This window comes from Phalangium opilio, unplaced genomic scaffold, assembly GCF_054372755.1.
Source record: "Phalangium opilio isolate 3A_F unplaced genomic scaffold, DU_Popi_V2 ptg000060l_1, whole genome shotgun sequence".
Taxonomy (NCBI): domain Eukaryota; kingdom Metazoa; phylum Arthropoda; class Arachnida; order Opiliones; family Phalangiidae; genus Phalangium; species Phalangium opilio.
In genome coordinates this window covers 8,064,155-8,086,429 of record NW_028324177.1, presented here as the reverse complement: position 1 = coordinate 8,086,429, position 22,275 = coordinate 8,064,155, and the positions used below count along the sequence as shown (strand labels likewise).

The 22,275-nt window shown below is 37.2% G+C and overlaps 2 protein-coding genes across 2 annotated transcripts; one reads left to right on the top strand and one right to left on the bottom strand.

Moving 5' to 3' along the window:
• Nucleotides 1–4,087: 4,087 nt before the first annotated feature.
• On the bottom strand, nucleotides 4,088–4,975 carry LOC149667021 (uncharacterized). Its single transcript, XM_089841462.1, has 4 exons — nucleotides 4,968–4,975; nucleotides 4,383–4,899; nucleotides 4,272–4,282; nucleotides 4,088–4,214 (listed from the first exon to the last, which is right to left on the bottom strand). Coding segments are annotated over exons 1-4 (657 nt in total). The 5' UTR covers nucleotides 4,970–4,975.
• Nucleotides 4,976–20,099: 15,124 nt separating this feature from the next.
• LOC149667020 (uncharacterized) lies at nucleotides 20,100–21,952 on the top strand. Its single transcript, XM_089841740.1, has 3 exons — nucleotides 20,100–21,273; nucleotides 21,333–21,619; nucleotides 21,700–21,952. Exons 1-2 carry the CDS (start codon nucleotides 21,118–21,120, stop codon nucleotides 21,573–21,575), a joined length of 399 nt encoding a protein of 132 aa, XP_089697866.1. The 5' UTR covers nucleotides 20,100–21,117; the 3' UTR covers nucleotides 21,576–21,619; nucleotides 21,700–21,952.
• The last annotated feature ends 323 nt before the right edge of the window (nucleotides 21,953–22,275 follow it).

Below are 22,275 nucleotides of genomic sequence, written 5' to 3'. Positions count from 1 at the left end.
ATCACTGATGGTATTGATAGTCGACGTGCCAAGATGCTCTTTCGCATCCTAAGAAATTTGGAGATTTGTCAAGGGCAACCTTCGGGATAGGACCAATTCCCTTGCTTTAAAACGGGGCAAGCAATTGGTCTCTGATCCTCACACGCTTGCGGAACTTTTCAGGACCCATTTTTCAGCTATTGCCGTCGATAATACGAACCCTGTCGACACTTACACATTTGATGCTTCTCACTTAGTTACACACCCTTACTCTAATCAGACCATATCACTCGCTGACATACACCAGGCAATCATTAAACTTCCGGCTTAGTTCTCAACAGGGGTCGATGGTGTTCCCCCTTTTGTCATCAAGCGTTGCGAGGATATCCTCCTACCTCTGTTGGAACATGTTTTTAATTTATCACTTTCAACTGGCATTTTCCCTTCCCTTTGGAAGCAGGCTGTTGTGGTATTTAAATCTGGTGCCGCTTGTGGCTCTAAGAATTACCGCCCGATCTCATTATTGTGTGCCCTAGCTAAGGTTTTTGATAAGGTGATGCATACCCACGTCCAGCGTTGGTTTACCATGTTAACTAATGAATGCCAGCATAATTTAGTCCCTAGCAAATGTGTGGACACAAATCACGCTGCTTTCATGAGACTCGCGGTCAAGTCGACGTGATTTACTTAGACCTTGCCAAAGCGTTTGACAGAGTTCCTCATAGATTTTTACGGGATAAATTATTTACTTATGGCATGAGCAGTGTACTTTTGGATTGGATCTGTAATTATTTACACAGTCGTATAAATGTTATCAAGTGCAATGGCTCTCTGACTTTGGTATCATATCCCGTCAATTGTGGAGTCCCACAGGGTTCGTCCCTGGGGCCTCTACTTTTTAACATATATTTCTATGATCTTCAGTTCAAAGTTAACCACTCCAACCTGCTTCAATTTGCCGATGATAACAAAATTTTTAAAATAGTCGATTCAGACCATGATAGATTGCTTTTGCAAAGGGATATCGACGCTGTGGCCCAATGGTGTGCTCATAATAATATACCGATCAATCCATTAGAATCAGTTCATGTTACCTACACTCGACGCATAAGTAGAGCAATACCCACTCGTTGCGTTATTGATAATTCTGTCATACCTATCAAAGATAAGACCAAAGATCTTGGTGTTATCTTTGATTCTAATCTCCTTTATACTGACCATGTCCATGGAGTTGTAAATAAGATGTAGGCGCACCCTCGGTGTAGCCCTAAAACTTACCCGTAAACTTGGCTCTCTTGTACATTTCCGACTTTTAAACCTAAGCCTTGTGCGTTCACGTGCCGTATACGGATGGGTTGCTTGTGGTGGCGTTAGCGCTCACCTCTTTGACAGAATAGAACGCATTCAGAGAAAATTCGTAGAATATTGTCATACGTATTTTATACCCAAAGCTCATTATGATTACATAACCCTACTTGAAATTCTCGCTCTTCCTACATTGCGCTGTCTTTTAAATCTTAATGAAATTAAATTTGTATATAAACTTATCCACCACTTTGTAACTTTCCCCGCCCTTCTAGATAAATTGAACTTTCAAAATCATCAGACTTCGCGAAACCGCTCCACCTTTTAATTACCGAAAATTACCTTAAACCCATTAATTCGAATGCAAGCCACGTGTAACAAATTTACTGAACATTTTGATATTTTTCTATTAAATTTTGTGTACTTAAATTTGATTTATTTAATCTTTATATGTTATTTCAACTTTCTGTAATTTGATTCTCATTCTTAAAATTTTCCCGGTTTTTCTCTTAGTTTTTGTGTTAAAAACGGCGGCGTTTTTACCCTATACCGCAGTTAATTTAAGTGAAAACGAAGTTCCTGGTGCGGTTATCTTCCGAGAAGATATTAGTAGGCACAGTGTAGTTCAGTTGAAAAGGTCGCTCCAATGTAGGAGTTTACCAGTATAAGGGAAGAAAGAAGAACTAATAGAAAGGTTAGTAAATAAGTGAAGTAAATACATAACCCTTGGCTCTTCTGACCAGCAATTTCCTGGTTTACGTGTGATGATATATTTTAGTGTATTTTGTTAGGCGCAGCAATTTTTTTTAAACTTGGTAATTTGCATTTAATAATGTTGTTGATAATGGGGAACTACCAGGACATAGTGTCAAAGCTGCTCTATCAAACATTTAGTCAAATATTGAATGTAATTACGGGTGGTAATTTAAAATAGGTTTCACCAACAAGGGGTAGATATTGGATGATGTTGATTTGGACGTATAGAATACGGTCCAAAACTCAGCCACTTCCCATCGATTCGAAATTGTTCATACTTTCAGCTATTTTCTCCCGACTTAAGTCTAGCTGTCGGGGAATAACCTCGGGTGTTAGAGTTGCGTGTGTGAACCCACGGAAGTACGGACTAGTTTCGACGTCTGTACCCGTATTCCCGAGTTCCCGCGTGTATCGCGCGCGCACCACCATGTACCATTTTATTCCTCTTTTTTCCGAGAGTTTGTTTCTGAGGTACGTTTGCAGTTTATCACGATGTTCATTTAAGAACAATACGGGATCTGTAACCCCTTCCGGCGCGGTAAGTCGAGCTGAAAAAATCACGTCCTCGTTTATTTCCTCGATTTCCGGTTCAGGTGGGTTAACCGCGTTTTGTTGAACCTCCCAATTGTCCATGAATTCATTTATTCCAACGTCATCTTGAGACGAGAGCAGAGCTGTGCTAATTAGCTGACAACTAATTGAATTAGAATTAGGAATTAGGGAAATATTTATGAACTAATTAATTAGTAAATTAGCAATTAGGGAAATATTTATGAACTAATTAATTAGCAAATTAGCAATTAGACATAGAAACTAATTCAATTCAATTAGAAATTAGACATTTATTTATCAAACTAATTAATTAGAATTACTATTTTCTAATTAAGGTAAAAAAGAAACCATAAGTAAACATAAAAGTTTAAAAGTGCTCATGGGTTTAGTACTTTGGTGATGTTTAATGCCATTGAAAAACTGGTACGGAAGCCATGAATTATTCTCGAAAAATGAGACAAGCCTTGAGCCTTCCGTCATGTTAAAATTTTTCTTATTTCTTCATTTTCTTGCCACAGTTCCTATAATGGACTCCTGAGTAGTAAATACATGCGCACTGCTATTAATTCGAGTAGGTAAAACAGTCGAAATTTCGAAATGGGGCAGTTGCGAACTACGAAATTTTCTATTAGTACTAGTATTCTCTCATATTTGAGGAGCTGAAAAATTTAGAGTAGCACTAAGGTTTCCTCATCGATATAATAAGGCTTTTTCATATTCAAATAGATGAATGAAGAGTTAATTCCTCGATTTTTTACAACAAATTGGCGTAAAAGATAAATTGAAAATCCAATTGGCTAATTAGTTAATCCTAAATCTAATTAAATTTTAATTAGATAATTACCTTTCCGATTCATACTAATTAATTAGAATTACTTCTCAATTAGCACAAGGTAATTATAATTCAATTACCATTTTCAATTAGTAAATGTTGCTAATTAATTAGAAATTCAATTAGCTAACTAATTTATTAGCACAGCTCTGGACGAGAGTTCATACTCCTTTTGTTCATCCTCCCATTTCTCCATAAAAGTGTTAAGTCCTTCGTCATCTTGTGAGAGTAGGTTATCCGGATCTAAACATACATTTAATGTAAGTTTTTCAACTGGAGAGGGTAGGGTTTCCGAATCAAGTCGTATTTTTCATTTAATCTAAATTAAATATAAACTTACCATTTTCCACTCGACGCTTTTTCAGAATTCCCACCAACGTGGGTGAAGCAGCCCTCTTTACGGGAGAATTTGGCGGGGTAATACGGTGCGACGGTCCGGGTTGTGGTGACGCTCCCCGCGGGGGGTTTAAGTTTACCCCGGGCTCGTCGTGGTTAAAATGCCGTTGGTGTCGAGTCAGCGCATCGCGACGCGTAAATACTTTACCGCAGAAGTTAAAATTAAATTTCACATTACCGTGTTTACTACGAGTGTGTCGGTCTGGGCTTCGTTTGCAGTTGAAGGTAGCTGTACATTTTTCGCAGGGGAACATCTTGAAGTGTGATCTATTCACTCGTGTAACCCCGTTTTATTCTAGTTGGCTTATCTTTGTATGATTTCCCCGGGTTTCGTTGAGTTGGCACAGAGTCTGTGGTATTTTCCACCAACTCCGCGCGTAGATTGTATTTTCCACTACACGTCAAACCCCACGTGACTTTTTAAACTTTATAAGTATGTGTACGCTCCAACCCCGAATGTGTCTAATCAAAATACCAATATTATATCAAATCTTAGAATTCTTTTTATTTCAAACAACAATAAGTGAATTTTTATTTATTTTCAATCTATTTGTCAATATACATCGTCTTGGTGTTTATACACCCATTCAGAGTAAAGTATACATTTAGATAGGGCACATACATATTTCCCATTTTTAAAAATTGTCTTATGACCCACCAAACAGGTGATCATGGGTCCATCCTCGTCGATATCGGATGCTTTGGGACACCCCACACCATTTAAGTCGAGAACGTCCCGGTGAATTATATTTAAGAGAAAAAAACACTTTTCTTCGCCTTCACAAAACACCCGTTCGTATCCTTGGACGGCTTGAAATAAATATGCCTCCAGTTTGTTGTATGACGTAACTCCATGACTCCAGAGGAGACCGTGTAAATTGTGGCAAATACACCGGTTTTGTTGTTTGGCCTCCTGCGAGAGTTCCTGCTCTGAGTACGGTGGTTCAAAGGACCATGATGCTACCCTCGGTGTTATTTCAACCGTTGTTGCAGTCGCTTCCTTTACAATTTTCTCTCGTCCACCCACCGTTGATCGACCTTCCAAGAATTCAAAGTCAACGACGATTGAGTTTTTAAACCTAGGATGAGCATATGGGTTATTACTATTCCGGGGTGATGAAATGTAATTGTGTTGTTAAGTACTTACATGGTACTTGTTGGTCTGCTTCTTCGTCCTTTCTACGAACTTTGAGGCTGGAATAATTTTCTACTTTGCCTGGTCTGACTATTTATACGGCCATTAAATTCTACGTCATTGTAGCTTTAACTTGGGGGTTAGTAATGGGTTTTCTGGGGCGCCACATGTTGCAATCTGGGTTTGAGAATATTTTCCCGTGGCAACCTTTCCGGGGTTTTACCCCCACAATAGCTTTCACACATTGGGATTTCCCTCACTCGGGGGATGTTTCATTCGCCATTTTATTAATACGGGGGAAATTAATGGCTCAAATTTAATCTATTTAACATATTGAAGTGTCGTTTATTTCTTGCATCATAATTGACCCTATCTTCATATGGTATTATATGCACTATGCACCCTGAGAAGCGAACACGTTTCATTTCAAATAGAGTGTTATCAACCTTTTTCTATATTGAATTTTATGGTATATAACATACCAATACTGTTTTGATTTATTTTTCTCCGAGATATCCCCGTTATCTTATCAGCATTAAGAAATTAATTTTTAAACTACACTAGAATTGAACTGATTTGAATTCCCAGTTTTTATTTTTCTTATCCCTTATCTTATCTTAGTGTTTGTGATAAAACCAAACTTCTCGAAAGTTCCAGCGACACTGGCGCCATCGACTCCCCCTCGCACCGCTCGCACCACACTGCACCACTCTGCACCACTCTGCACCACCCGCCACTTGCACCACCCCTGCCTTCCACAGTGCTTGGGCTGGGACTCTCCTATGAACCCTACTCCCCTAGAGAATAAGGCACCAATCTTGTGCTTTTGGTTAGGCCATAGTGAAATTAATAAAAACTGTCTTTGTACACAAAGACGCGAAAAAGTAAGAGATAAGTGTAGAAAATTAATTGTTTGAAGTAACAGATATTCAAATTTTCATTTTTGAAGACGTGATTATAAACATCAATTATTTGAAAAAATTTGTTATCTTAGTTTTTTTCACCAAAATTCCATAAGTAAAATATTTTATCCTTAAACATGTGCATCATTTTAAAAATAGAAAACGTATGCATTTTATTTTCTTTTTAAAATTTAGAGTTAGTTTGATTATTCAGGCCTATAAGGAGAATAAAATGGGCAGAAAATTGTTGATAGCAGACAAAATAAAACAAGCATGAAAACTTAACAAAACGTGTTCGTTTATTTTAAAGTTTTCGAGGTTTCAAAAATTGACGTGTTGTATATCTCTCAAAGCTACAGATCCTTTTGACTCTAATAACTACATCACAGTCAAAGGGCGAATGTAATTTTCGGTTCGCAATATTTTCAATTTTGAAATATAAAAATAAATACTTCTAGCTCTATTTTTCAGATATCCGAGTATTTGAACTTCCTCGAAGCAAATGTTTCTCGAAAATAAACAGTAGTATCAAGGTAGTTTCTCTGAAATTTTGTGAAAAAAACTAAGATAAGAAATTTTTTCAAATAATTGATGTTTTATAATCACGTCTTCAAAAATGAAAATTTGAATATCTGTTACTTCAAACAATTAATTTTCTACACTTATCTCTTACTTTTTCGCGTCTTTGTGTACAAAGACAGTTTTTATTAATATCTGTCACTTCAGTCTTAATATGAATTAAAACTGTTTAGAAACTAGTATTTTAAAACGTATACTGAAAAGCAGGCGCTCCATTTAAGTCTTGTGGTGTTGCGCGTATATTAGTTACCACCTTTGAACTAACAAGGCCCTAACCATCTATTATAGAAGTATTTATCTTGATTGCTTCAACGCCCAGTCCAACTCAAATTGCCTTCCCGTCGTTTTCACGTGCAAAGCACAGTGGATGCAATAATACAAATAGATTCCGAAGACTCAGGCTAAAAAATTATTACGTAGACCTGTGTACAAAAACAATCTATACACCTGTGCACAAACATATTCCATAGACCTGCGCTGGGTGACCACATTTCCTAAATTTTATAATTTTTCCTATTTTCGGATGTCTTCCTATTAGTTCCTATAATTTCGATAATTTTCCTATATTTTCCTATTTTTTGAAATTGTAGATATTTTGTGCGCTCTCACTTTTGGTTTTGTTATATATCACCAAAGCTATGGAAGCCTCTAAAAATATTTGTCAGGGAAGTCTGTGATGTTTTAAAGTTATAGCATATGTTTCTAAGATTACGTTCCATAAGTATGACACTTCCTATATTTCGAAATGCTAGAGACTTAATGAGAGCTAGTTCGAGAACGACGCGAGAATTGACTACACGCGATTTTCTACTCCATCTTCCTATTCAGTCTGTACTAAGCCTTTGACAGGGCCTCATCAGGCGTCGATTTACGAGAATCTATGACGTTTCATTTACGTCACTTCGAGACAAGCTCTCAGTTTCCAGTGACAAATTTATGTAACATATCTTACGAAATTATGGTTATAATTAAACCAAAGCTCCTTTGTAAATCTTGTCTTATTACTTTCAAAGCATTTGCAACATATATTTTGCTATTTTTTCAAGAGTAGTTCTCTTGTCTTTTCCTGTTTTTTTAATTATACACCTATATCTATATAAATCAAAGTCCTGACTGACTGACAGACTGACTGATAATCATCGCCCAGCCCAAACCGCTGGCCCCAGAAGGCTGAAAATTTGGAGGAACGTTACTCGTAAGTAGTAGGCGCGTACTAAGAAAGATTTTTCCAATCCGCCGCCATCTTCATAAATGGCGCCCAGAAATGTAACAAATCTTCTCTTTGTAAGAAAGTCCGTGAGTTTCAACCGATTTCACAAATATTTAGTACACTGGATTCCTTTAACCTATAGACGGGCTGAATGATCCTTCGGGATGGATTTGTAGCCATCATTTTAAATAGCGGCCAAATATTTAAAAACCCTTCATTATAGAATGTCTGCGTGTAAAGTAATAAAAAATGTCCCGACGAGCTGATGGGCGACGCCGAGTGCCTTCGCTCCTAGGATGCTACAAAAATATTAGTCGAATCAGTAAAATGTACCCATACTTGATGGAAGTTCTTACTACACTCAAGCGATGCCGCAGGTAACAGCTAGTCTCCTATAATTTCCTGTAAATCAATTGTAAATTTCCTATTTTCCTATAACTATTACAAGGTTATTTGTGGTCACCCTGAGTGCACAAACATATTTCGTAGATAACATAGACTTGTGAAAACACATGTCATATAATTGTGTACAAACAGACCGCGTAGACTTGTGCACAAACAGATCCCTTAGAATTGTGCAAAAACAGATCCCTTAGAATTGAGCACAAACTGATGTCATAGACTTGCGCACAAAATTATGTCATAGACTTACGCACAAACAGATGTCATAAACTTGTGCAAAAAGAGATGTTATATACCTGTACACAAAACGATTCCATGGACCTCTGCACAAAAACATTCCATACCCCTATGCTCAAAAATATGCTCAAGATTATCTCGTACACCAGTGCACAAAAGTACTGCATATCCATTTGCACAAAAATATCCCGTATCCATTTGCAGAAAAATGTTCTTTAGACCTGTGCACAAACAGATGCAGTGGCCTTTGCAAAGACAGATTCCTTGGCCCTCTGCACAAACCGATTCAGTAGGCTTGTGCACAAAAATATTCCGTAGACCTGTGCACAAAAATATTCCGTAGACCTGTGCACAAACAGATACCGTAGACATGTGCACAAACAGATACCGTAGACATGTGCACAAACATTCCGGATACTTGGACACAAACGGAAGTCACAGGGTTGTGCACAAACAGATGTCATAAACTTGTGCAAAAAGAGATGTTATATACCTGTACACAAAACGATTCCATGGACCTCTGCACAAAAACATTCCATACCCCTATGCTCAAAAATATGCTCAAGATTATCTCGTACACCAGTGCACAAAAGTACTGCATATCCATTTGCACAAAAATATCCCGTATCCATTTGCAGAAAAATGTTCTTTAGACCTGTGCACAAACAGATGCAGTGGCCTTTGCAAAGACAGATTCCTTGGCCCTCTGCACAAACCGATTCAGTAGGCTTGTGCACAAAAATATTCCGTAGACCTGTGCACAAAAATATTCCGTAGACCTGTGCACAAACAGATACCGTAGACATGTGCACAAACAGATACCGTAGACATGTGCACAAACATTCCGGATACTTGGACACAAACGGAAGTCACAGGGTTGTGCACAAACAGATGTCATAGACTTGCACAAAAAAATACATCATAGACTTGCGCAATAAGAGATGTCAAGGATATGTGCACATCAGAATCCACGGACTAGTGCAAAAACAGAAGTCTTAGACTTGTTTACAAACAGAAGTCATAGACCTGTTTCCATAAAGATTCCATACCCATTTGCACAAAACAATTTCATACCCATTTGCACGAAACGATTCCATACCCATTTGAACAAAACGATTCCATAGACCTGTGCCCAAAGAGATTCCATAAAACAGTGCACAAAAGATTCCCTAGACCTGTGCTCAAAAAAATATGCCGTAGGCCTGTGCACAAACAGATGCCGTACACCTGTAAAGAAACAGATTCCGTAAACCTGTGCACAAACAGATGCCGTAGGCCTGTGTACAAACAGATTCCGGAGATCTGTGCACAGATTCCGTAGCCATGTGCACAAACAAATTGCGTAGACTTGTACACAAGTGGAAGTCACAGGCTTGTGCACAACAGATGTCATAGACATGTTCAAACAAGATTCCATAGTTTTGTGCACAAACAGAAGTCAAAGACATGTGCACAAAAACATTCTATACTTGTGCACATCAAGTTTCCATAGACCTGTGCACAAAATATTTCATGGAACTGTGCACAAAACATTATATATGCTTGTGTACATAAAGATTCCATAGACCTGTGTACATAAAGATTTCATACCCATAGCACAAAACTATTCCATAACCATTTGCACAGAAATATTCCCTAGACCTGCGCACAAAATATTTCATAAAACTGTGCTGTGCACAAAACGATTCCATTGACCTATGCACAAAATATTCTATTGGCTTTTGTATAAACATGTGACATAGACCTGTGTACAAAAATATTCCATGGACCTGTGCACAAAAACATGCCTTGGACCTGTTCAGAAACATTCCATACCCATATATGCTCAAAAATATTCCACACCCATTTGCACAAACATTTTCCGTAGACCCGTGCACAAACAGATGCCGTAGACTAGCGCATAAACAGATTCCATAGATTTGCGCACAAATATATTACGTAGACTCGTGCACAAATAGATTCCACAGACTTGTACACAAACAGAAGTCACACGGTTTTGCACAATCCGATGTTATAGACTTTTGCACAACAGATGCTTGTGTAAAAAACTGATTTCATACTTCCTCAAAAAGAGATGTCATCGACATTTGCACAAGAGATTCCATAGACTTGTGCACATAAAGATTCTTCAGACTTGTGCACAAACATATTTTGTAGACCTGTACACACAGATACCATAGACTTGTGCAAAAATAGATGTCAAATATTTGTGCAAAAACACATACCTTAGACTTTTGCACAAACTGATGCCATAGACTTGTGCACAATCATATGTCCTAGACCGGTGTACAAAACATTCTATAGATTTGTGCACAAACATGAGTCATATACCTGTACACAAAAATATTCCACGGACTTCTGCACAAAAACATTCCATATACCTGTACACAAAAATAATCCATGGTCCTCTGCACAAAAACATTCCATATCCCTATGCTCAAAAATGTTCCTTACCCATTTGCACAAAAATATCACGTTCACCTGTGCACAAAACTATCACGTACACCTGTGCACAAAATTATTCGGTATCCATTTTCACAAAATTATTCGGTATCCATTTTCACAAAAATATTCCGTACACCTGTGCACAAAAATACTCCAAATCCATTTTCACCATAATATTCCATACACCTATGCACAAAAATATTCCGTACACCTGTGAACAAAAACAGTTCGTACACCTATGCACAAAAATTTCCGTACAATTGTGCATAAAAATATTCCGTACACCAATGCATAAAAATATTTCGTACACTTGTGCACAAATAGAATCACAGACTTGTGTACAAAGAAATGTCGCAGACTTGCGCAAAAAGAGATGTTATAGACATGTGCACATCAGATTCCATAGAGTTAGGCACAAACATTTTCAATGCCCCTATGCTCAAACAGATTTCAAACCCTTATGCTCAAAAAGATTCCATACCCATTTGCACAAAAATAATACGTAGACCCGTGCTCAAAAATATTCCGTAGACCTTTGCTCAGACAGAAGTCACTCGCGTGTGCACAAACAGATGTCATAGACTTGTGCACAAAGAGATGTTATAGACTTGTTCACACAGGTGTTATAGACTTGTTCACAAGCAGGTGTTATAGAATTGATCACAAACAGGTGTTATAGACTTGTTCACAAACAGATGATTTAGACTTGTGCACAAACAGATGCTTTAGACTTGTGCACAAACAGATGCTTTAGACTTGTGCACAAACAGATGGAATAGACTTGTGCACAAACAGAATGTTTTAGTCTTGTGTACAAACAGATGTTTTAGACTTGTGCACAAACAGATGTTTTAGGCTTGTGCACAAACAGATGTTTTAGGCTTGTGTACAAACAGATGTTTTAGACTTGAGCATAAACAAATGTTATTGACTTGCGCAAAAAGAGATGTTTTAGACTTGAGCATAAACAAATGTTATTGACTTGCGCAAAAAGAGATGTCATAGAAATGAGCAAATCAGATTCCATAGACCTGTGCACAAACAGAGGTCGTAGACCTGTGAACAAACAGATGTCGTAGACCTGTGCACAAACAGAAGTCGTAGACCTGTGCAAATAAAGATTTTTCACTTGGACACAAAGATTCTTCAGACTTGTGTGTGCACATAATGATTCTTCAGACTTGTGTGCACATAAAGATTCTTCAGACTTGTGTGCACATAAAGATTCTTCAGACTTGTGTGCATATAAAGATTCTTCAGACTTGTGTGCACATAAAGATTCTTCAGACTTGTGTGCACATAAAGATTCTTCAGACTTGTGTGCACATAAAGATTCTTCAGACTTGTGTGCACATATAGATTCTTCAGACTTGTGTGCACTTAATGATTCTTCAGACTTGTGTGCACATAAAGATTCTTCAAACTTGTGTGCACATAAAGATTCTTCAGACTTGTGTGCACATATAGATTCTTCAGACTTGTGTGCACTTAATGATTCTTCAGACTTGTGTGCACATAAAGATTCTTCAGACTTGTGTGCACATAAAGATTCTTCAGACTTGTGTGCACATAAAGATTCTTCAGACTTGTGTGCACATATAGATTCTTCAGACTTGTGTGCACTTAATGATTCTTCAGACTTGTGTGCACATAAAGATTCTTCAGACTTGTGTGCACATAATGATTCTTCAGACTTGTGTGCACATAAAGATTCTTCAAACTTGTACACATAAATATACCATAGACCCATGAACAAAAAATTCCATAGACCTGTGCACAGAAGATTCCATACTCCTATACTCAAAAGGATTCCATGCAGATTTGCACAAAAACATTCCGTAGACCTGTGTAAAACAATATTCCAGAGGCTGTGTAAAACAATATTCCATAGGCCTGTGCACGAAATGATTGCATAGGCCTCTGCACAAAGAGAATTTATACTCCTTTGCACAAAAATATTCTGTAGGTCTGCGCTTAAACAGATTCCGTAGACTTCTACACAAACAGATGTTATAGTTTAGACTCGTGTAAAAATTTAATTACCTACAATTGGTAATTATCTTTAATTGCTTATTTTGTTTAATTAAGTTTAATCTGTACTTCGCAACTAAATTAGTTGGACGCGCAAAAGTTATAATGACAATTAAGCTAGCTAATTGCCCTACAAATTTGATTATCCGCAGTAAAACGACGTAAGTCCTAGAATGACTTTCCTTATTACTTAACCCAAGCAAAAAAGTCTTAAGTTCCACAGTTTAAAGGTAAACCACATAATTCGGAGCAGGTACTTAAAACTATTAAAAACAATACTTAAACTTTGTTTTTCTTAATGAAACAAAAATTGGCGCCCACTTTAAAAATGGGGCTTTCATTTAAGACCGTTTTCAAATCTATCAAACGTATAGTTATTTTTGTAAGGGTAGTTACAAAATGGGTAAGTTTGGAAAATTTCCCATGTTATTTCTATGGAGATTCTCTAGTTTTTCGCCAAAATCTGTGATTAATTTTATGGAAATGAAAACCACCCTTAGCAACTTTATGCTTTATAAAATAAACTATTGGATGGATCATCTTGAAATTTTTTCCACATATTAAGGGCCCGGATTTTAGTTCAGTAGAAAAATTTCAAAACAATAAACTTAATACGAAAAAAATTAAAACCAATCCAAAAACCTTCCTTATACATTAGAGCCGTCATCAGGCCTTATCTAAGGGAGCTACCGCTCCCTTAGAATTTGAAAAACCCCAAATTTTTTTTTGGAGTTTAGGGAATCAAACCACGGACATGTAGATCTCAAAGCGATACCACTGAACCACGTCTCGATATTTATTCATAAAATTCCATTAAAGGTCAAAATAACAACGATTTATTTACCTGTATATATTTTTGGATTTGTGGAAGTGGTTTACCTTCAATCCTACTAATATTATAAGCGTGAAAATATGTAAGTTGGTATGCTTTAGGGTTGTTAATTTTCCGGAAAAATTAAACGTGGAAATTTTCCGGTCAATTTTCCGAAAATCGGCAAAAATAAAAAATCAAAGTTAGCTATGAATCATTGAACTTCAAATTGTTTTAATAGAAAATTATTAGTCATAACTTTATGCATTTTGCAACTAATGCCCAAAATATCTAGACTACTTCGCGGTTCCTCCCTTCAAAATTCAAATGAACCAAACCAAGCGAACGCTGTTTCATAGTTTCTCGGAATTCAGTCAATTTAGTAGGCCTACAATCCTTCCCCCCTCGCTTTTACTATGATTTTAAATGGGCCTGACAGTAAATAAAATTTACTAGCTGATGGAGTACACCAAATAAAAAAAAATATACGCGGGCTATCTCTTTCGTTGCTGGAACTTGCTTATTCCTAAGACCAAATGCTTTAACTTCGCTATTTTTTTAAAAAAATATATTTTGTACATGTCCTGAACAACATATACGTTTATGGGGAAATAACTTGAGTAGGTTTAATTTCTCTTCAGGAAAAAATTATTTTGAGTTTAGTTTCCTTTCAGGAGTAAAAAACTTTGAGAAAGTTCAGTTTCCCTTCAGGAGTAAATAACTTTGAGAAAGTTTATTTTCCCTTCAGGAGAAAATAACTTTGAGTAAGTCGAGGTTTCTGATAATACCCACGCTATATTCAAGGGGTCGGACATTTGCAGATAATTAGAAAAACTGTACAACGCGAGCGGCGACAGTAAGTTTTAGTTGTCTGGAATTTTTACAAAAACTGATAAACTGCAGAACGCAAGTTTCTCTTTGCAGATAATTGTTTACTTGAGTGTAAATGAGTCAACCATGGAAATAAGGTTTTTTTTTCAACTAGTCCTCGGGACCAGCGACCCCGACATCAATAATATTCAAACTGGTCCCTAAGACCAGTTACCCCTGTGCGATTTATTTTACTACTGGTCCCACTTTAAAATTATTTATAAATATAAAATTACATGGTCCTAAATCATTTTTAACAATTTTATTTAGCCTTCTTTGACTACATTATCGTACGCAAGCCAAAAGATTATCGATTTTCAACCAAAATTATCGTACGCTCCGAGCGCCTCCAACATAGCTGTGTTCTGATTGACCTTGTATTTATACTAAAATCAGTACAACTTACAAGGGTCCTGATTCCAGAAGGAGATGGACAAATAACGTCTCCAAACTGTTTCTCTCATCCTGCCTTTGGACTTAAAACATGAATAATTTCATCCTATTTCACATTTTTCTTCCTCTAGCGAGCCTTTTGTGCCCAGATTAGTTAGATTTCCCACTAAATTATGGTACAATTATCGTACGCCGAAGCCGAATTATCGAATTTAGCGTACTAGTACAGCGTCATAATTATCGTAAGCTTCGAAAAAACTCTCAAAATTATCGCATTGTACTATAATTATCGTACGTCTGGCAACGCTGTACTGATTACTACTAACCTGAGGCTGACACTACGACTAGGAGTAGAAATAATTAGGAAATAAGATTAAGACTCCTTGCAATGAGAAAGGAGTCGAAATTTGACGAAAACCTTGAATTAATAAATTGGTCCCCTTTCAATATTTATCAAAAATTAGAATTAATAAACAAGTCCCTAGGACTCGTGACCCTCAGTTTTTGAATAAAAACCTAGTCTAAGTAATTAATAAAGTGGTTTTGGACTTGTAAACCTGTGTTATTTCCATGGCTGAAATGAGTTACATTGCTACAATACCCCTGAAATTTCACCAATATATTCTGCTGCTTCTCGTCCCCTCCAAGCTCACGAGGGAAATGACATTTCTTTCCTTACCGTAGCTATTTTCATATATATAGTGATGCCATTACTGTCTTCACCTCTCCCAATTATTCGAAAAAATAAATCTAAGTCCACGTATATAACAACTTGCCTCGTACTATATAACAACTTGCCTCGTACTATATAACAACTTGCCTCGTACTATATAACAACTTGCCTCGTACTATATAACAACTTGCCTCGTACTATACAACAACTTGCCTCGTACTATATAACAACTTGCCTCGTACTATATAACAACTTGCCTCGTACTATATAACAACTTGCCTCGTACTATATAACAACTTGCCTCGTACTATATAACAACTTGCCTCGTACTATATAACAACTTGCCTCGTACTATATAACAACTTGCCTCGTACTATATAACAACTTGCCTCGTACTATATAACAACTTGCCTCGTACTATATAACAACTTGCCTCGTACTATACAACAACTTGCCTCGTACTATATAACAACTTGCCTCGTACCATATAACAACTTGCCTCGTACCATATAACAACTTGCCTCGTACCATATAACAACTTGCCTCGTACCATATAACAACTTGCCTCGTACTATATAACAACTTGCCTCGTACTATGTAACAACTTGCCTCGTACTATGTAACAACTTGCCTCGTACTACATAACAACTTGCCTCGTACTACATAACAACTTGCCTCGTACTACATAACAACTTGCCTCGTACTATATAACAACCTGGCAAGTACATAATTTTGGCCGAAACGGCGTTCCATACAAGTCTGCAGCCAAAGTTTCGAGGTAAATTGTACCCCTCTATCACTGAGAATAGCTTTAGGAGCTCCCCACCTAGAAATAATAGACTTCAAAGCTTGGACACAAGTCTTTGCGGTAATGGTTTTTAGTGGTATCATTTCCACGAATTTTGTCATATAATCAACAAAGACTATAAGGTATTTATAATGGTGTCTACTTTGGGGAAAAGGTCCCATAATATCGACACTGATCTGGTCCCAAGGACTTGTTATTTCAGAGGGTTGCATTAGCCCTGGCTTTTTTCTGTTCCTAGCCTTAAACTTTTGGCATAAAGTGCATCCTCTAACATAATCCTGGACATCACTGACTATGGTAGGCCACCAATATCTAACTGTAACTTTGCTAAGGGTCTTATCTTTGCCCCTGTGAGCTGATAAAGGGTGGTCATGTAATAATCGCATGGCTTCTAGCCTTAAGCGCGGTGGTAAATAAATCTTTTCAGGATAATTCCTGTAAGGTCTTCTATAGAGAAGATTATTTTTTAGTTCGAACATTTTATGCCTAACTGGGTTAGGTCCTTGCAAGGAATTAATTATAGGGGAAGCAAAAGGGTCTTCCCTTTGAGATGTCCTTACATATTCTAATGTAAATACAGAATATAAGCTTCTAGGACCTGGAGGACGTATCTGACCTGCAACAGAATCGCTAGAAGATGTTGATGAACTACTACTACTACTGGTAGAATTTTGACTTGTACTGCTACTAGTTGGATCCTGGTTACTAGTAGAATTTGAAGTAGAGGAGCTAAAGTTTATGCTTAGGACGTTTATCGGAGCTCTCGGTAAAGCGTCAGCTACAATATTTTCTACTCCTTTCTTATGTTTAATGGTAAAATCAAAGGTTTGAAGGTACATAGCCCATTTAACAAGTCGAGAATTGGGTTCCCTGATATTAAATAACCACTGTAGAGCCTGATGGTCAGTAAGGACCGTGAATTTACGACCTTCTAGAAAGAGCCTTAACTTCTTAACTTCCCAACAAATGGCTAAACACTCTTTCTCGCTAGTGGAGTACCTCGTTTCCGCGTCTTTAAGTCCTGTACTAGCATAGGCTATAGGAACTTCTATATTATCTTGTATTTGGGAAAGAAGGGCACCTAACCCTGCATCACTAGCATCGGTAGTTAAAATGCACGGGGAATCTATTCTAAAGGAAGCTAAGGGATGAGCCTTACAGATTTCTTCCTTTATCTTTTCGAAAGTCTGTTGCTGTTCGATACCCCAAATAAATTTTTGATCCTTCCTTTTAAGCTTGTTAATAGGGGCTACTATTTGGGAGTAGTGACCAATGAACCTATTGTGCCAACCTGCCATCCCTAAAAATCTCTGGACTTCCTTAACATTTTTAGGCGGAGGGAATTTCTGAATGACTTCTATTTTTGAAGGATCTATATGCACTCCTTTGTCATTTACTATGTGACCGAAAATAGTAGCTTCTTTCTGAGCGAACCGACATTTTTTCAACTGAAGGGTGAGACCCGCTGCCTTTAATCTATTAAAGACATATTCTAAACACGTCAAGTGTTGATCCCAATCCTCGCTAAGAGAGATTAAATCATCTAAATAGTCAATTAATTGGAAGTAATCGGTGTCTCCAAAAATGTTGTCAATTAAACGCTGGAAAGAGCTCGAGGCGTTACAAAGCCCAAAAGGGAGTACATTAAATTCGTACTTTCCCATATAAGTCACAAAAGCAGTTTTTGGTTTACTCTAAGGGTGCATTTCCACTTGCCAATACCCTAATTTAAGGTCAAGTGTTGTTATAAATTTCGGTCTTCCAACCCTAGCTAACATTTCCTCTATACCCGGATTTTAAGTCAAGGGTAGTGATAAATTTAGGTTTTCCCACTCTAGCTAGCATATCCTCTATATTAGGCAAAGGATAAGGGTCCTTTATGGTAACACTGTTTAGTTTTCTGTAATCAATACAAAACCTATAGGGTTTACCCCGTTTTGTTTGATCAACTAAAACTACGGGCGAAGCCCAAGGAGATACTGAGGGTCTAATGATCCCGTCATCTAACATTTCCCTAACATCTTGTTCAATTATTTTCCTTTTCTGGTCATTAACACGATAAGGTTGAGATATGATGGGCGGACTATTACACGAGGCATATTATTGTGTAATTTTCAATGGCCGATAGGTCTAAGGCGCCAGACTCAAGTGGCTTAGCTTCCTTCGTTCACGATGTGAATCTGTGTATTCTGGTCCTCGTATGAGGGCGTGGGTTCGAATCCCACTTTTGACACGATATGTTTTATGAAAATAGCTGGAGGAGATGTAATTTTCATACGTCTTGTAGGATACTGGTAATACCGTTTTCCGTTTCTTGACGAAGGGTATTTAAATCGGCCGAAATGTTAGTAATCACTTGCTCTATTTCATGTAGTTTATTTGTTAAGCCTTTGCACTGACATGGGTTATTCACTTTTGTTCTAAATCTTTTGCAAAGAAAAAATCGCTTTGCCACAGCTGCTTTTATCTCAACGCAAGGAAAATGGAAATAACGTAGACAATGGTCACAGGTTACCATAGGAGTCCAGCTTTATTTTTCATCGCTTCGCTCTAATTTACAGCCCACTGTTAGGCAATTCTTTACTTTGGCGGGTACGGAGTTCGGGGTAATGGATTGTCGTCCGCTAGAATGGCTGCTGTCGTTCATGGTCTCACAGTTATGTTTGAATAAATAATGTTGCCGTTAACTTGGGTTATAATATTTAAACTTCATAGAAATTTAAAATCGTTAACTATAAGATCGTTTAAATATAAGATACGAGTTGAATCTATCGTAAATAATTGAAAATTTGGAAACAAGGGTTACTGCACGATGGTGCACCAACGCATTTTGAACGTGTTTCTCGGGATTGGCTAGACGCGGAATTTGGTCCCCAATGGATAGGTCGTGGTGGTCCAGATTTAACGCCGGTGGATTTTTTCTTTTAGGGGTATGAACAAAGCCTTGTGTACGCCACTGAGCCACCAACACTTGATAGCCTTGGAGACCGAATTCAGCAAGCGGCTGCTCTCGTTTCTCCCGAGATGTTAACTCGCGAAAGAGAAAACTGGGAATTCTGTTGTCGGCAATGTGTCAATGTCGACGGAAGACATTTTGAACATTTAATTTAATGCTTTGTTATTAAAAATGAATTTGAAGAGTTTAATGCTTAAATTTGGAAATGTTTGATTAACTTCAATTTGGGCTATTTGGTTTCCGCAAGTGACATCTTTTCTTTCCTAATTAAAATCCGTCATTGATTACACTTATGCATTTCATTTCTCTACATTAAAACTGAAACCTTTGATATTAAGCGAAACTGAAGTGAACTGATCCCAATAGCGCCTGTAAATCCCTTAAAATTTCACTGCATAACTCCAATGCGTAAGGGGAAGTATCTCGACTGGATGCCGGCGAAGGTTTAAACCCTGTATTGGGAAGTCAATGAAGATAAACAAAAATATTTTGGAAAAGGCGTAACATTTTAAAGTTATACATAAAATATTACTAACCTAATCCAACCCAACCTTACCTAACCTAATTTAATCAAATCAAACCCAACCCTACCCAACTTAACCCAAATAAAATTAAAATATTGACAAACTGAACGTAAATATTGAATGTCATTGACACCACCAGTTAACAATTACAAAGCAAAAATTGTTTCGTATTTGCAAATTTTCACCATATTTACGCTAAAAACGTTTACGTAAACCTTTTTTCCCTAGAACTGAATGAAGGTCAACGAATTAATTAGGAACAAATCAAATTTAATTTTAAAATTTTTTACTTGCCTTCGGGGAATCGAACCCACCACTACTACTTCACTACGCTGTTCAACGCCTTATCCACTATGCCACGAGAGCGCTGGCCTTCCATGAGCGGCTAAATGTGCGCCTGGGCGCCTGTTTTTGTTATTGTCAAGGCTTATCAACTGCATAAATATTCCCTTTTCCAAAATATTACTAAATTTTGTATGTTTTTTACCTCAAAATATTGATCCTTTTCCAAGTTATTGTTAATTAGCTTGTTTATTGTCAACTCCAAAAAATGTTAGGTTTGCGGAAACTATTATAATCAATATTTTCATGGTAGTGGCTGACCAACGCGAAGAAATATCCCAGTTCCCAAATGTTCCGAATTATTATGAAACTGAACTGAGCCAATCCATTATGAAAAAGTCCGCGTGTAATTTGAATAAGTTAAGCCTAATTTTCACTGATATAAGGAATAAACCCAAACGCGAAAATGACCGAGCCAATAAATTTGATAAAAATTCATGATATATCGCGAAGTGAGAATTTCATGACTCAACTCCAGTCGTGGGGCCTTATTCCAGAGGAACCGCATTTTAAGTGTCCTAAATGTTCCAATGCCCTCAAAATAAAGCAAAGCTCAAAAGGGTAAATACGCTATTCATGATAACATCATTATAGCCTTTAAATAAATTAATCGATCCGAACAGTTCATTTGCTGATGGCTATGTTTGGACTTGCAATGCTAATGTGTCCAAAAACAAGCAAAAAGCGACAAGATGTCACACTGACATTTCTATAATAAAAAGCATATTTTTCGCTGGTTCTCATTTGACACTTTCAAATCTTAGGATTTGTTAATCTTTGGGTAGATAATGTGGCAACTCATATTATAGGTAGGTTGGTTTCAGAGTAGATCCACGTTAGGTTTGGCCTGTGGCTGTATTCTGCTGCATGTTAATTTGATTGAGCAGAATATGGCCACGGGTTTTTTTCAGGATAGATTAGGTTAGGTACTCATTTAAGGTTATATTTTCAGGGAAACAAGTTGGCATCTAATAGAACTATGATAGATTGGTACTCGTTTTGTCGAGAAGTTGTTTACGATTCGATGATTCTTAAGAAAGAGAAAATAGGAGGCGAAGATATTGTAGTGCAAATTGATGAGTCAAAGTTTGGCAAACGAAAGTACCATCGCGGGCATAAAGTCAACGGCCAGTGGGTAATGTCATTCCCTTAAGTTTAGATTATGTTAGGTTATATATTTTTAGAAATTTTAAGGTATTTGGTGGCTATGAAGAAGGAACTGGTCGGGTTTTAATGGTCCCTGTAGAGAAAAGGGATGCTGAAACTCTTTTGGCTGTTATAAAGGAATGGATATTACCCGGAACAACTATTGTTTCTGATTTTTCGAAAGCTTATGATTGCCTCGAAACTGAAGGTTATAAACACTTGAACGTTAACCATTCGGTGCGATTTGTTGATGTTGTCGACGCAACAAAAATCCATACTAATAGCATTTAGTCCTAGTGAAGAGCCGCCAAGGCTTCAATGGATCCAGGAACAAGGTTATTTTATAACTTTATAGAGGATGGATATTGCTCACGTCCTTATAATATCGTTAACTCATTTTATTTTTGTCCATTAGCAATAAAAATTATTTCCCATAACATTTGGCGAAATATATGTTCATGAAGATGTGTAGGATCAAATCATTAGACCCAACCATAAATCCTTCCGATAAACTCTGTTGATATGGTTGATGAAAGCCATGAAAACATTGATTTAAATAGTTTCCGCAACTCAAATGTATTTAATTATCATATGATTAACCTCCAAGAAATTAGATTTGTTGAAAAAAACTGTATTTAAAATGCGCGAGCTAAAGTAAAGTTTTTCCAGAGTGGCGTATACGTTAGCTCAGTTAATTCAACATTCTCATTTGAGGACAGGTATAAACCGAGGGGGTAGACACTTTAGAACTCAGGTGTACAATATGTCTTGAACTCAATGTACTGTCAAAGCTGAACTCTGAGTTCCCAAGGCTTTGAACTCAATGCACTGTCAAAGCTGAACTCTTTTGAACTCAGGTGTACACAGAGATCCAAAGTGTCTATCCCCTCGGTATAAACAGTTTCATTATTTGTAAGTCTCACTAATATGCTACTAAATGTGAAGGTGTGCGGTATAATTCCTGAAACTAAACCAATGTTGAAGACCAGAT